At 36.7% G+C, this 13,100-nt stretch overlaps 1 protein-coding gene across 1 annotated transcript; it reads left to right on the top strand.

Annotated features, from left to right (window-relative positions):
• Positions 1-9,756: 9,756 nt before the first annotated feature.
• LOC139850625 (two-pore potassium channel 1-like) lies at positions 9,757-10,972 on the top strand. The gene is made up of 2 exons (XM_071840178.1): positions 9,757-10,325; positions 10,692-10,972. Exons 1-2 carry the CDS (start codon positions 9,757-9,759, stop codon positions 10,879-10,881), a joined length of 759 nt encoding a protein of 252 aa, XP_071696279.1. The 3' UTR covers positions 10,882-10,972.
• Positions 10,973-13,100: the final 2,128 nt, after the last annotated feature.

The raw sequence follows: 13,100 nt of genomic DNA, 5'->3' as shown, positions 1-13,100 counted from the left end.
TTTTATTGCTTATGTGTGCTACTCTATCTTGTTATGTAAAATAAGCATATGTAAAATATCAGTATTGTATGGTATTGTATTATTTTGGTTTATTAATAATAAATGCATGGAATGATTATTTGTATTATTACTACTTCTTATTATTATTATTACATAATAATGTAGTAACTCGCTATAAAAATTTTATAGTGGAATATTATTAGGATTTTAGTAGTTAATTCCCGGTACTAGCTATTATGTATGAACTTAACGGGTAGGTAATACCCTAGAAATAATTATAAAATGCTAATAAGAAGAAAAGGCTTTTATAATAATCGGTTCATATTATTAATATGCTACGATTAACTATTGACAACTCATTTTACCTATAATATTCTATATGATTAAATTATATCTGTTGTGTTTATTGAAGAAACATGTCTCAAATGTCGGATGCTGAGTTTGAGGAACTAGTCGAGAAACGTGTGAATGAAAGAATTGCTGCAACTGAAGCAGCAAAAGCAACATCCGAAGCAGCAGCCAAAGCAGCAGCCGTAAACACAAACTCACGAAACGGATGCTCATACAAAACTTTTCAAGGATGCAAACCACAGACGTTTAGTGGAACCGAGGGACCAGTCGGTCTAACCCGATGGTTTGAAAAGATGGAGTCCGTTTTCAAAATCAGTAATTGTGCGAACGGAGACAAGTCAAAGTATGCTTCGTGCACGTTGCAAGACGGTGCACTTACTTGGTGGAACAATTATGCTAAAGCGGAAGGAATAGATACGGCATATGATATCTCTTGGGAAGAACTGAAAAAGATGCTAATCGAGGAGTACTGTCCTCGAAACGAGATCAGAAAAATGGAATCTGAGTTACGTAATCTGAAGGTTATCGGCGCGAATCTCAATAACTATGAAAAGCGTTTCATGGAACTAGCCTTGTTGTGTCCCGAATTGGTGCCAAACGAGAAACGAAAGATAGAAATGTATATTGATGGTTTATCGATCAATATCAAAGGAAATGTTACATCATCCAAACCGAATACGATGCAGGAAGCCATGACAATGGCACACCAACTCATGGACCAGATCACAGAGAGTTCGATTAAGGCACCAATTACCGAAGTCAAGACAACTGAAGGAAAGAGGAAATGGGAAGACTATAAGGGCAAAAGTACTCACCTAAAGAAACAAGAAACTTTTAAAGGTAACCAAGATGGGGCAACTGCAAGTCCAAACTATAAGGGACCCCATCCGTTCTGCAAAAGATGTTACACACATCATGCAGGTTATTGCCAAGTGGTCTGTGACAAGTGTAACAAGAAAGGACATGTGGCGAAAGATTGTTATGCCACCGTTTCTGAAGTAAAGACAAAACTGACCGATGTCAAGAAATGTTTTGGATGCGGGAAGTCTGGTCACTTTATAAATCAATGCCCTGATAAGGAGAAGAACAAAGAACCCGCACGTGGGAGGGCATTTAATGTTAGTGCCAGTAAAGCACGTGAGGATCCTAATCTTGTCACGGGTACGTTTACCGTTAATAATCAACTAGCTTCTATTATGTTTGATACGGGTGCTGATAGAAGTTATATGTGTAAAGACTTTAGTTTTAAACTAAAATGTGCATCATTACCTCTAGACGATAAATATACTATTGAATTAGCTAATGGTAAACTGATAAAAGCCGATAAAATTTGCCATGGTTGCGAAATGAATCTCGCTGGTGAAACCTTCAAAATTGATTTGATACCCGTAGAATTAGGAAGTTTTGATGTAATCGTTGGCATGGACTGGATGTCCAAAATAAGAGCGGAAGTTGTTTGCGCTGAGAAAGCAATCCGCATCCCTCGTAAGGATGAAACGTCATTAATGATTTATGGGGAGAAGAACAACTCAAAACTGAACTTTATCAGCTGTATGAAGGCCCAGAAACTTATAAGAAAAGGTTGTTATGCTATTCTAGCACACGTAAAGAAGATCGATACTGAAGAAAGAAGCATTGATGACATGCCGGTTGTAAGAGAATATCCCGGAGTATTTCCAGAAGAATTACCGGGGCTACCTCCACACAGATGTGTAGAATTCCAGATTGATCTCATACCAGGAGCTGCACCTGTAGCCCGATCTCCATATAGACTTGCACCTTCGGAAATACAAGAATTACAAGACCAGTTGCAAGAATTATCGGACCGTGGATTTATTCGTCCTAGTTTTTCACCTTGGGGTGCTCCTATTCTGTTCGTCAAGAAGAAGGATGGATCTATGAGAATGTGCATAGATTACCGAGAATTAAACAAATTAACGATCAAGAATCGGTACCCATTACCGAGGATTGATGATTTGTTTGATCAATTGCAAGGATCAAGTGTTTATTCTAAGATTGATCTACGCTCCGGATATCATCAACTGAGAGTGAAGGAAGAAGATGTTCCTAAAACCGCGTTTAGAACCCGTTACGGTCACTATGAGTTTCTAGTCATGCCTTTTGGATTAACTAATGCTCCAGCAGTATTCATGGATCTAATGAATCGCATCTGTAGACCGTATTTAGACAAATTTGTCATTGTTTTTATCGACGACATATTGATTTACTCGAAGAACAAGGAAGAACATGAGCAACACTTAAGACTGGTACTGGAGATACTCCAGAAAGAAGAATTGTACGCAAAATTTTCGAAGTGTGATTTCTGGTTACAAGAAGTACAATTTTTGGGCCATGTTGTCAGTAAACATGGAATTAAAGTTGACCCCGCCAAGATCGAAGCCATTAGTAAATGGGAAACCCCGAAGACTCCAACACAAATTCGCCAATTCTTAGGTCTTGCTGGTTACTACCGAAGATTCATTCAAGATTTCTCTAGAATCGCCAAACCCTTAACTGCATTGACTCAAAAGGGAAAGAAGTATGATTGGTCCACAGAACAGGAATCCTCATTCCAGTTATTAAAGAAGAAGTTAACGTCTGCACCCATTTTGTCATTACCGGAAGGAAATGATGATTTCGTGATCTATTGTGATGCTTCACGCCAAGGTTTAGGATGTGTATTAATGCAACGCACAAAAGTCATCGCATATGCCTCACGACAACTAAAAATTCATGAAAAGAACTATACGACGCACGATTTAGAACTTGGAGCAGTAGTTTTTGCACTCAAAATATGGAGACACTATCTATATGGCACCAAGTGTACAGTGTACACCGACCATAAGAGTCTTCAGCATATTTTTGATCAAAAACAACTCAATATGAGACAACGTCGCTGGGTAGAGTTGTTAAACGATTACGATTGTGAAATCCGTTACCACCCCGGAAAGGCTAATGTTGTAGCTGATGCCCTAAGTCGAAAAGAAAGAGTAAAACCTCTTAGGGTCCGAGCTTTGAATATTACAATTCGTACTGATCTCACAAAGCAAATTCAAGCAGCACAGTTAGAGGCTTTAAAAGAAGAAAACGAAAAAGGCGAAATGAGCAGAGGGTTAGAAAAACAGCTTGAGGTAAAAGCCGATGGAACCCTGTATTTTGCTGATAGGATATGGGTACCAAAATATGGTAATCTAAGGCAACTAGTACTAGATGAAGCACACAAAACGAGGTACTCAATTCACCTAGGAAACGGAAAAATGTACCACGATCTCAAGAAGTTTTATTGGTGGCCTAATATGAAGACAGAAATTGCTACTTATGTAAGCAAATGTTTGACGTGTGCAAAGGTCAAAGCTGAGCACCAAAAGCCGTCAGGATTACTGCAACGACCAGAAATTCCGCAGTGGAAATGGGAAAGAATAACTATGGATTTCATTACGAAATTGCCAAGGACTGCAAGTAGTCATGATACTATTTGGGTGATAGTTGATCGTCTAACTAAATCAGCTCACTTTCTACCAATAAAGGAGACGGACAGTATGGAGAAATTAGCACGCCTATATTTGAAGGAAGTAGTTTCCAGGCATGGTGTACCCATCTCTATCATATCTGATCGCGACACCCGATTCACATCACGTTTCTGGCAGTCATTACAAAAAGCATTGGGAACTCGATTAGATATGAGCACCGCTTATCACCCACAGACAGATGGTCAAAGTGAAAGAACAATACAAACATTGGAAGACATGTTACGGGCATGCGTGATTGACTTTGGAACCAGTTGGGATCGACACTTACCGTTGGCAGAATTTTCATACAATAACAGCTATCATACGAGCATCAACGCAGCACCATTTGAAGCACTTTACGGTAGAAAGTGCAGATCTCCTATCTGTTGGAGTGAAGTAGGAGAAAGACAACTTACTGGACCAGAAATTATTCACGAAACCACCGAAAAGATCATTCAAATACAACAGCGATTGAAAACAGCCATGAGTCGCCAAAAGAGTTATGCTGATGTAAGAAGAAAACCGCTAGAATTTCAAGTGGGCGACAAAGTCATGTTGAAAGTGTCACCCTGGAAAGGCGTTGTACGATTCGGTAAACGAGGAAAGCTAAGTCCTAGGTACGTAGGACCCTTTGAAATCACCGAAAGAATTGGAGCAGTTGCTTATCGATTAAAGCTACCGCAAGAACTTAGTAGTGTTCACGACACATTTCACGTGTCAAATTTGAAGAAATGTTTAGCTGAAGAGGATGTCGTAATTCCTCTTGACGAAATACGAATTAATGATAAACTCCATTTTGTCGAAGAACCTGTTGAAATCATGGACCGTGAGGTCAAACAATTAAAACAAAGCAAAATACCGATAGTTAGAGTTCGTTGGAACGCAAGACGAGGACCCGAGTTTACTTGGGAACGTGAAGATCAGATGAAGCAAAAGTATCCACATTTGTTCACTGATATCGCTCATGAAACAGGTACTACTCAAAATTTTGGGACGAAATTTTCTTTAACGGGGAGGTACTGTGATGACCCGAAAATTTTTGACTTATTTAAACCAATTCTCTATACGATTTATTATTTTAACACGTTAAACAAAGTCTGGTAGATTGAGTCTCAAAATTTTAGAACTATTACATATATACAATTACCTTTGACTACTCTCGACGATTCATGAACAATTATATGTATGCATATATATATGTACAAGTAAAAAACGACTTTCCTACAGTAAAAATTATTTGCTACAGTGAAACCGTATTTTGCTACAGTGCTACAGTGAAAACGAGTTTGCTACAGTGATTTGCTACAGTAAACACTATTTGCTACAGTGAAACACTATTTGCTACAGTAAAACACTATTTGCTACAGTAAACACTATTTGCTACAGTAAAATACTATTTGCTACAGTAAACACTATTTGATGTCGACGAACTAGCAAACAAAAACAGAAAAGGCGGCCATGCGATCGCATGGCAAAAACACTGAAAACTCATGCGATCGCATGAGCTACAGTAAATCGAAAAGTACTATAAAAGGTCAGTTTTGCTCGACGAAATATATCATAAATATATATGTACGTTATTTTATAATTATAATTATAATTATAATTTTAATTTTAAGTTTAATAATAATAAAGTATATTCGAGGGTATTTTTAATTCGGGTTTCAAACCGTTTTAGAATAAGGAAATTTTGGGTATTGTTCGGGGTATTGTTCTTGAATCCAAGACCAACCATACAGTCGTCTACCATCATTACGTCTACGCAATTTGCCTACAATATTGAATCGCAATATTGAACTGTGAGTTATAGTCTCCCTTTTTAAATAATTTAAATATTCTTGGGCTGAGAATACATGCAATTTATTTTAAACGCAATAAGACACAAGTACATACAAAATTCTACACTGAGTTAAACCGAAAATCCCTTAGCTTTGGTAACTAGTAGCTGCCAGTACATAGGATATGGACTGGTGGGCGCGAATAATTGTATATGGATCCATAGGGCTTGACATCCCCGTCCGAGCTAGAGCGCTAGCCTTTTAACGGACGTATATTATTTGAGTTTAAGACACGTTGGTTTGCGCGTATTAAAACGAATGGGGTAATTATCACTATAGCGTTAAGTTTAGTTACCAGGGTGCTCTGTTACGTAGAATCTATTGATAAACTTTTGATGAAATCTTGTGGTCTTTCTTTATATATGTTTATGACTCGAGCAATTAAACCTATAACTCACCAACATTCGTGTTGACTTTTTAGCATGTTTTATTCTCAGGTCCTTAGAATGCTTCCGCTGTGATGTGCTTGTTGCCTGCATGGAGTCTCTCATGCTTTGTACAAAGTTTATTGCATTCAAAATAAAACTGCGTTGTGTAATAAATAACTGGACTGTGATGTCAACCTGTAAATTAAAGACTTATGTATTTCGGGGTTTTGCTTATACCTAAGCACTCGCCCACATGTTTATAACTTTCTATGTTTAGAAAGTCACTTATTTTAATGAATGCAATATTTTATCAAAACGTATCATATAGAGGTCAAAACCTCACTGTGGAATCAATGATTAACGTGCCGCGTCAATAGCGATTTTGACGGGTCGTTACAATGGTGGTAGAGGTTTAAAACCGAAACCGAGTCATTGTGGGTAAAACTAATTAAAAGCATTTATGGAATTGACGGTGGCCTAAGGTTGGGCAGTGAGTATTCTCATTTCCCGACACTAGGTGTGTGGAATAATATCGTTCGTGCAGGAAAAGTTATTGAAGACCTTCATGTCCCATTCAAAGATTCATTTGTGAAGGTTGTGGGTGAGGGCAATTATACATCATTTTGGAAGGAGTGTTGGCTAGGAGATCGCTGTTTCAAATCAAAGTTTCCAAGGTTATTTAGGCTTGAGGCAAACCCTGATGTATTGGTCAAAGATCGTGTGCTCGGGGCTGTTTCTGTCACAATAAATGCTGTTACAGGTCATGCTGCGGATGCTGCTCAAGATGCTGTTAATGTTGCTGCTGCAGGTGCTTTTATCGGTTCAGATTATGCAAATGTGGATGCTGTTACAGGTGATGCTGCAGTTACTGTCCAAGAAGCTGTTAATGTTACTGCTGCAGGTGATGTTCTCGGCTCAATGTCTGCAGCTGCTGCTTCGGCCTTCAAATGGGAGTGGACAAGGACTCCCACAGGACGTACGGATTCTGAATTGCAGGTTCTTTCAGGCCTGCTACGTTCGGTTAATTTAGTTCGTGGACGTCCAGATTCTTGGAGGTGGTCTCTTGCAAATAACGGTAAATTCTCGGTCAAGAAATTAACGGGTTTTATAAATGAAAAACTCTTCGCGGATACCAACGTTGGTAGAGATCAAACAATGCATAATTCTTTGGTTCCAAAAAAATACATGTTTTTACTTGGCGTGCTATGCAAAAATGACTTCCGACTAGGATCGAGTTAGATAAACGTGGAATTGACTTGCATAGTGTTCGATGTCCTTTGTGTGATGACGACGTTGAATCGGTTGATCATGCCTTTATATTTTGCTCTAAAGTTCAAGAGATTTGGTCTCGTATTTTCAAATGGTGGAATTTAGGGAACTTCTCATCTTTCAACATTCGTGAGCTTCTTCGGGACAATTTGTCTCAAATTCAATCAAGTGTTGGTGCAATGATTTGGCAAGCGGTTACTTGGATTAGTACATATTATATTTGGAAAAATCGGAATCACAAGGTGTTTCGGAATAAAAGTTGGAACGCCCCGGTTGCCCTAAGTGAAATCCAAGTTGCTTCATTTGATTGGATTTCGAGAAAAGGGGTCAAAAATCGATTGGAATATTTGGTTGTCGAACCCAAATGTATATTTAGTTTAAGTCGTGTTTAGTTGCAATCTTTGCATCTTTCTCGTGTATTTTTCGGGTACTTGCTAGCTTGAGCCTTTATGGCTGCCTAGCCTCTTTGTTCCGTTTTTTGTCTCTAATATATTGTTGCTTTTTGAAAAAAAAAAATTATATTTTATGAAATAAAGAAAGAAATATATATCATCGTATAACATCAAAGTCAACGATCCAAATAAACCACATTAACATGCTTCTATTAATATTGAATACGCACTCAACTACTACTCCGTAATAAACTAGCAGTAGTTGCTTACAAAATAAAATATTTAATACTAACAAATATATATGGAAATATGGAAACATTAGTTTAAACATCCTGCCGACGATGTCTCATCCAATTCACCGACATTTTTTAAACGTGAATCCAACGGTTACCATTTGAGTACACCAAAGCGTGTTGCTCTTTTTCCACTTTAATTCCGGTGATGGTCTTTTTGACATAATTTAATCTACGGAGTAACTTTAATTTATCATAGTATATAACTATCTCTCTACTTCATGCACTAATTTCAAATCACAAATGTATACTACAATCCTACAAATGATGTATAACTCCTGCCGTTAAAAAGTTTCAGAAATCTAGTCGTGTACTTCACTGAGGTGAGTTAATCCTTGTTGTTTGATTTTGATTCAGTATGATTCGCCTATCTTATGAGATATTACTGAAAAGGAGTTGATATATACATAACTAAAAGTTAGTCATACAAAATCAATTATGCTTTAATGTATTGTACATTACAACAATGTAACCCATAATTGATTGTGTATGTTAAATTTTTGGTAGTTTACACATCATTACCCATACTCAAATGCAAACATGTATTGTTCATCTTATTATTTCGGTTTATATCATAAAACTAAAAAATATTTTCTTTAGTGGAACTTTTTACCTACTAGAATTCTGTCATTTTAATGTCTAGAATGCATAACTTAACTGTAGTTCAACCAATACTATATACTCTTATTTAGTTATTCAATATCCATGACGACATTGAGTTTTTTTATATGTACAAGTATCAAGGATCCAAGGCATTTTTTTAAGAACGACAAATATTGATATACTCTTACATTGAACCCCCAAACTCATGATTGAAAGGCATCACGACACTACCAGACCAATGGCTATTTGTTACATGTATCAATGCATTATATATGTATATATGAAAACTCTATTGACAACTAGTCATTGTCATTTTCCGTGATGATAATGTATGAATTTAGGGACTCCGACTATGCGATATTTGTTTTTTGCATTGATTCGTAACTTTTACTTGTTCACAATGACGTAGAATAATGCACTCAAATTTGGAAATCGTAGCGAAAAGTGATGAAACAGCAAGAAATGTGAATATTAAGTTAAGAATATAATTGTCAAACATGTAAAGTTTAGATGAAGAGAACATTAATGTAACAGTATTGTAAGGATAGAAGTTTTAATATTTTATAGCTTATATTCCACTTTGAGTAGCAGAAAGTCGTATTAATGACTTCATGTTTACACCATGTTTCACTTTTTGATCTATATACATATTTCAGATCCACTTTCATGCACATGCCTCAATTATTGGTCACATACTTATTGTTAATCCTATTTCAAACATAAATCCTGTTCTGTTCAACCTATAACATGGTCTAATTTGATTTGAATTGTTTGGACTCTAGAAAACTACTGTTGTGCATTGTGCTGACATGGCGTCGAACGATGGGAGCCAGCCTTCACAAGCAGGAACACCAAAAAACGCGAAAGATCAAATAGCATCCCTCAAGAGAAAAAGATTTCGTCGTATTAAAAGTGCCCCAACCGCAGATTCAAATTCATCATCTAACAATACAAAAACTCTTCCACAACCCCAATCCGTTTTCGACTACCTTCACCCGAGTTACCAAAAAGTTGCCATAATTTTGTGTGTTTACATAGGTGCAGGCACCCTTTGTTTTTATTTCCTAAGACACCAAATTAATGGAAAGAAAACAAATAGCATTTTAGATGCTGTTTATTTCACAGTTGTTACAATGACTTCAGTTGGTTACGGCGACCTTTTTCCCGGTAGTGACGCTACAATATTATTATCGTGTCTTTTCGTTTTTTTGGGGATGCTTCTTATCGGGCTCGTTTTAAGTAAAGCTGCGGATCTTTTAGTCGAAAAACAAGAATTAATGCTTGCTAAAGCGATACATACTCATCAAACAGTTGGTACTGCCGAAACACTTAAACGAATGGAGACGAATAAAGTAAGAAACAAGTGTATAATACTTGTTGTTTTACTTGTGGTATTAATGGCTGCTGGGACTTGTGTTTTGGTGGTTGTTGAGGACTTGGACATGGTGCACGCGTTTTATTGTGTCGTAGGGACAATAACAAGTTTAGGTTATATTGATAAGTGTTTTTCGACTGAAGGTGGGCGAATTTTTGCGCTTTTTTGGATATTGTCTGGGACTGTTTATTTAGGTCAGTTATTGTTTACTTTTGCTGTGTTACATACTCAAAGAAGACAAAAGGCATTAGTGAAATGGGCTCTTAAAAGAAAAACAACACCTGCAGACCTCGAGGCGGCTGATCTTGACGATGATGGTGTTGTTGTGTAAGTACTACCTTTTTTCATCTTTTTCGTATTGAGTCATAACTCATATGTTAGGAGCACATGTAGGCACTAAACGGAATTTGACTAACGGTCATTAGCATTATGGACCAACCACACAATATGTACAAACGTCAGGGTCATTTGCGGCAAAAACCTTTAGGTCTATATATGCAATTTTAGACAAACTTTAGGTACGACACACGTAACTTTGTGTATTGATATTGATACTTGTTTTTAGAGTAGAACATAGTTATCATGTCTAAAATAAGTTGAATACCCGGATTAATTAAAAAAAAGTTATTATGTCTAAAAACTATTTTTGCATGAATAATAAATTAATGGTATAATTTGATGATCCATTATCAGGGCTGCTGAATTCATCCTTTATAAGCTAAAAGAGATGGGAAAGATCAGCCAACATGATATGGCACCTATCATGGAGGAGTTTGAAAGACTCGATTTCGATAAGACTGGGACGTTGACTGCATCTGATGTTCTGCTTTCTCAGTCTTCGTGGTATGCTGCTGAAATGCTTCTTACACAAACATCCGTGTGACCTTACAAGAGGAAGATGCAACGATAGCTCGTATTTGCTTATTTTTTACATGCACTTATGATTTAAGAAAGTTATCAACTTATATTTCTAGAAACAGTGTTAGGTCTTAAAGTAAGAATACAAACAACTTGTTAATCAGATTCAGATTATTAATTATTCAAGATACAAATTATTCATTCAAATTAATCACATTCATGTATCTTTGTGATGTATTGTTAATGGATAAACAAAAGTATTACTTGTAAATATGATATAATTTTTAAGATAAAAGATCATAGTAGATAAGGTTACTATTCACAACATATTCGCTATTAGTGTTAAGATTACTAATCGCAACCTATCTACTATCTACTATCTACTGTCCACTATTAATATTGTATATGTTGGAACTTGGATCCGGTTCGACCCGTACTCAATCCGCTCACTAACTTCCTTAGTACTTAATACCATCATGTCGGTATTTATTTGGACTTAAGTACTCATTTATGTTAGTGGTTAAATAAATAAACCTTCCATTAATATGTGAATTAATGGAACTCTTTCACTTGCTTGATGGTTATATATAATAATAACTATATAAATGAGATATGGTGGAAAAAAGACTCACCAATCCACATACATACTAAGAGTGTTGGTGCATAAAAGTCCCAAGTTCGAATCAACCGGTACAATATTAAAGTCAGACGGGCCCAATGATCAACTGTCGGCCCAATCGAGTATATAAGGGAGGTGATGTAGTCATTATTGGCTAATCACCCATTTAGGTTTCCTGGAAGTTTTCTCTCTACCACAACTGATCCAAAAACCCACCAAAGTCGAATAACAACTCTAGGCATCGATCTAATCCGATTCATTCAATCCGGTTCGACTAAATCGATCCCCGAAAGTCAACGATTCGCTAGAACATCGATCTGAAGATCCGAATAGCTCCTGCAAAGTGGTATCAGAGCGTATGGTTGTAGGATCGATCGTTTTACAGCGAAATTCGTTTTTGAGTTGTTGAAAAAATTGAATTTTTGGGTATTTTTCATGTTTTTGGTTCTAAAATTGAAAAATTCGATTTTTGGGTGTTATTGTTCGAATTGATTCGTGATATATGTTCCTTGTCATCATACAAACACGTTCCAATTTACAAATTCTATTTTCATCTCGTAATCATTGAAAAATCTGAGATTTTTATTCAAAATTTTCGTTCTTAAAATCAATCGGGTTTATAAGATTTAAAGTGTTTTTTGCAAATCTAAAAACGTAGAAGTGTTAGAAATCGTGTCTAGTACCTTTCTGCAATTTTTCGTGGCCTAAATCCCTGTTTTGAGTTATATCCGCCGCGAACCACCACGCACCACCTCGAAATCCGCCGGATTCTGTAAAAATCACCAAGAACACCCCGTTTTCTCCCTCGGCCGATCGTCTCACTCCCTCGGCCGATCGTCTCACTCCCTCGACCGATAGTCACACTCCCTCGACCGAATTAGAGAGACCCTCGGCCGATTGTCTAAAATACAAATTTTCTAAAAGTGTAACGAAGTGCTGCCCGATCGTAGACTGATAGTTGTATGTCCATCAACACTCCTGTTCCTGACGACCGACTGTGAAGAATAAGGAAATTAAGTCGAATTAAAAAAAAATAGTAGAGTAGTTGCAGGTGTGTTACTCTATTCGTTATTTTTGTTGTGGAAGAAGAACAACTAATAGGAAGCGTGCCTCCACCCTTTTGTTAGAATTTTCGGTCAACAACAAAGAAAAGAGGAGAATAAGAATTCGTAAAAGAGAGAGGAAATAATTGAGTGAGCTTTTCATGTGGGTCTCAAACAAAAGAAAAGAGACAATTGATATTGTGTTACGTCGACAAAGGCAAGAATAAAAATTTAAAAAACATAGTAGGTGATTATCGTGGGGCCCACCTTGGAGGTGTCTAGTAAATGAAAAGGCAAGTTGTTTTTATAAGGCATACGTGTGAAAAGTTGATCAACTTGAAAGTACACTTATTAAATTCTAGTAAAAGTTTTGTGAAATGTTTTTACTGATTCAAAATTTCAAATTAGTGTAAACCATTTTGTGTAGTTTTTTTTTTTTTTGAGAACTTTACTGAAAGTGATTTTCTTTTGATTATTCGATATGAATTACGAAAAGTTGACCAATCTTATTCCGAGTTGATTTTAGGTTGACCATAGTTGCCTTGGACCGAAAGGTCAAACTTTGACCGCTTTTCAGAATTT

This window comes from Rutidosis leptorrhynchoides, chromosome 5, assembly GCF_046630445.1.
Source record: "Rutidosis leptorrhynchoides isolate AG116_Rl617_1_P2 chromosome 5, CSIRO_AGI_Rlap_v1, whole genome shotgun sequence".
Lineage (NCBI taxonomy): Eukaryota > Viridiplantae > Streptophyta > Magnoliopsida > Asterales > Asteraceae > Rutidosis > Rutidosis leptorrhynchoides.
Note: the sequence above shows the minus strand (reverse complement) of the source record. Positions and strands in the feature narration are given on the sequence as shown.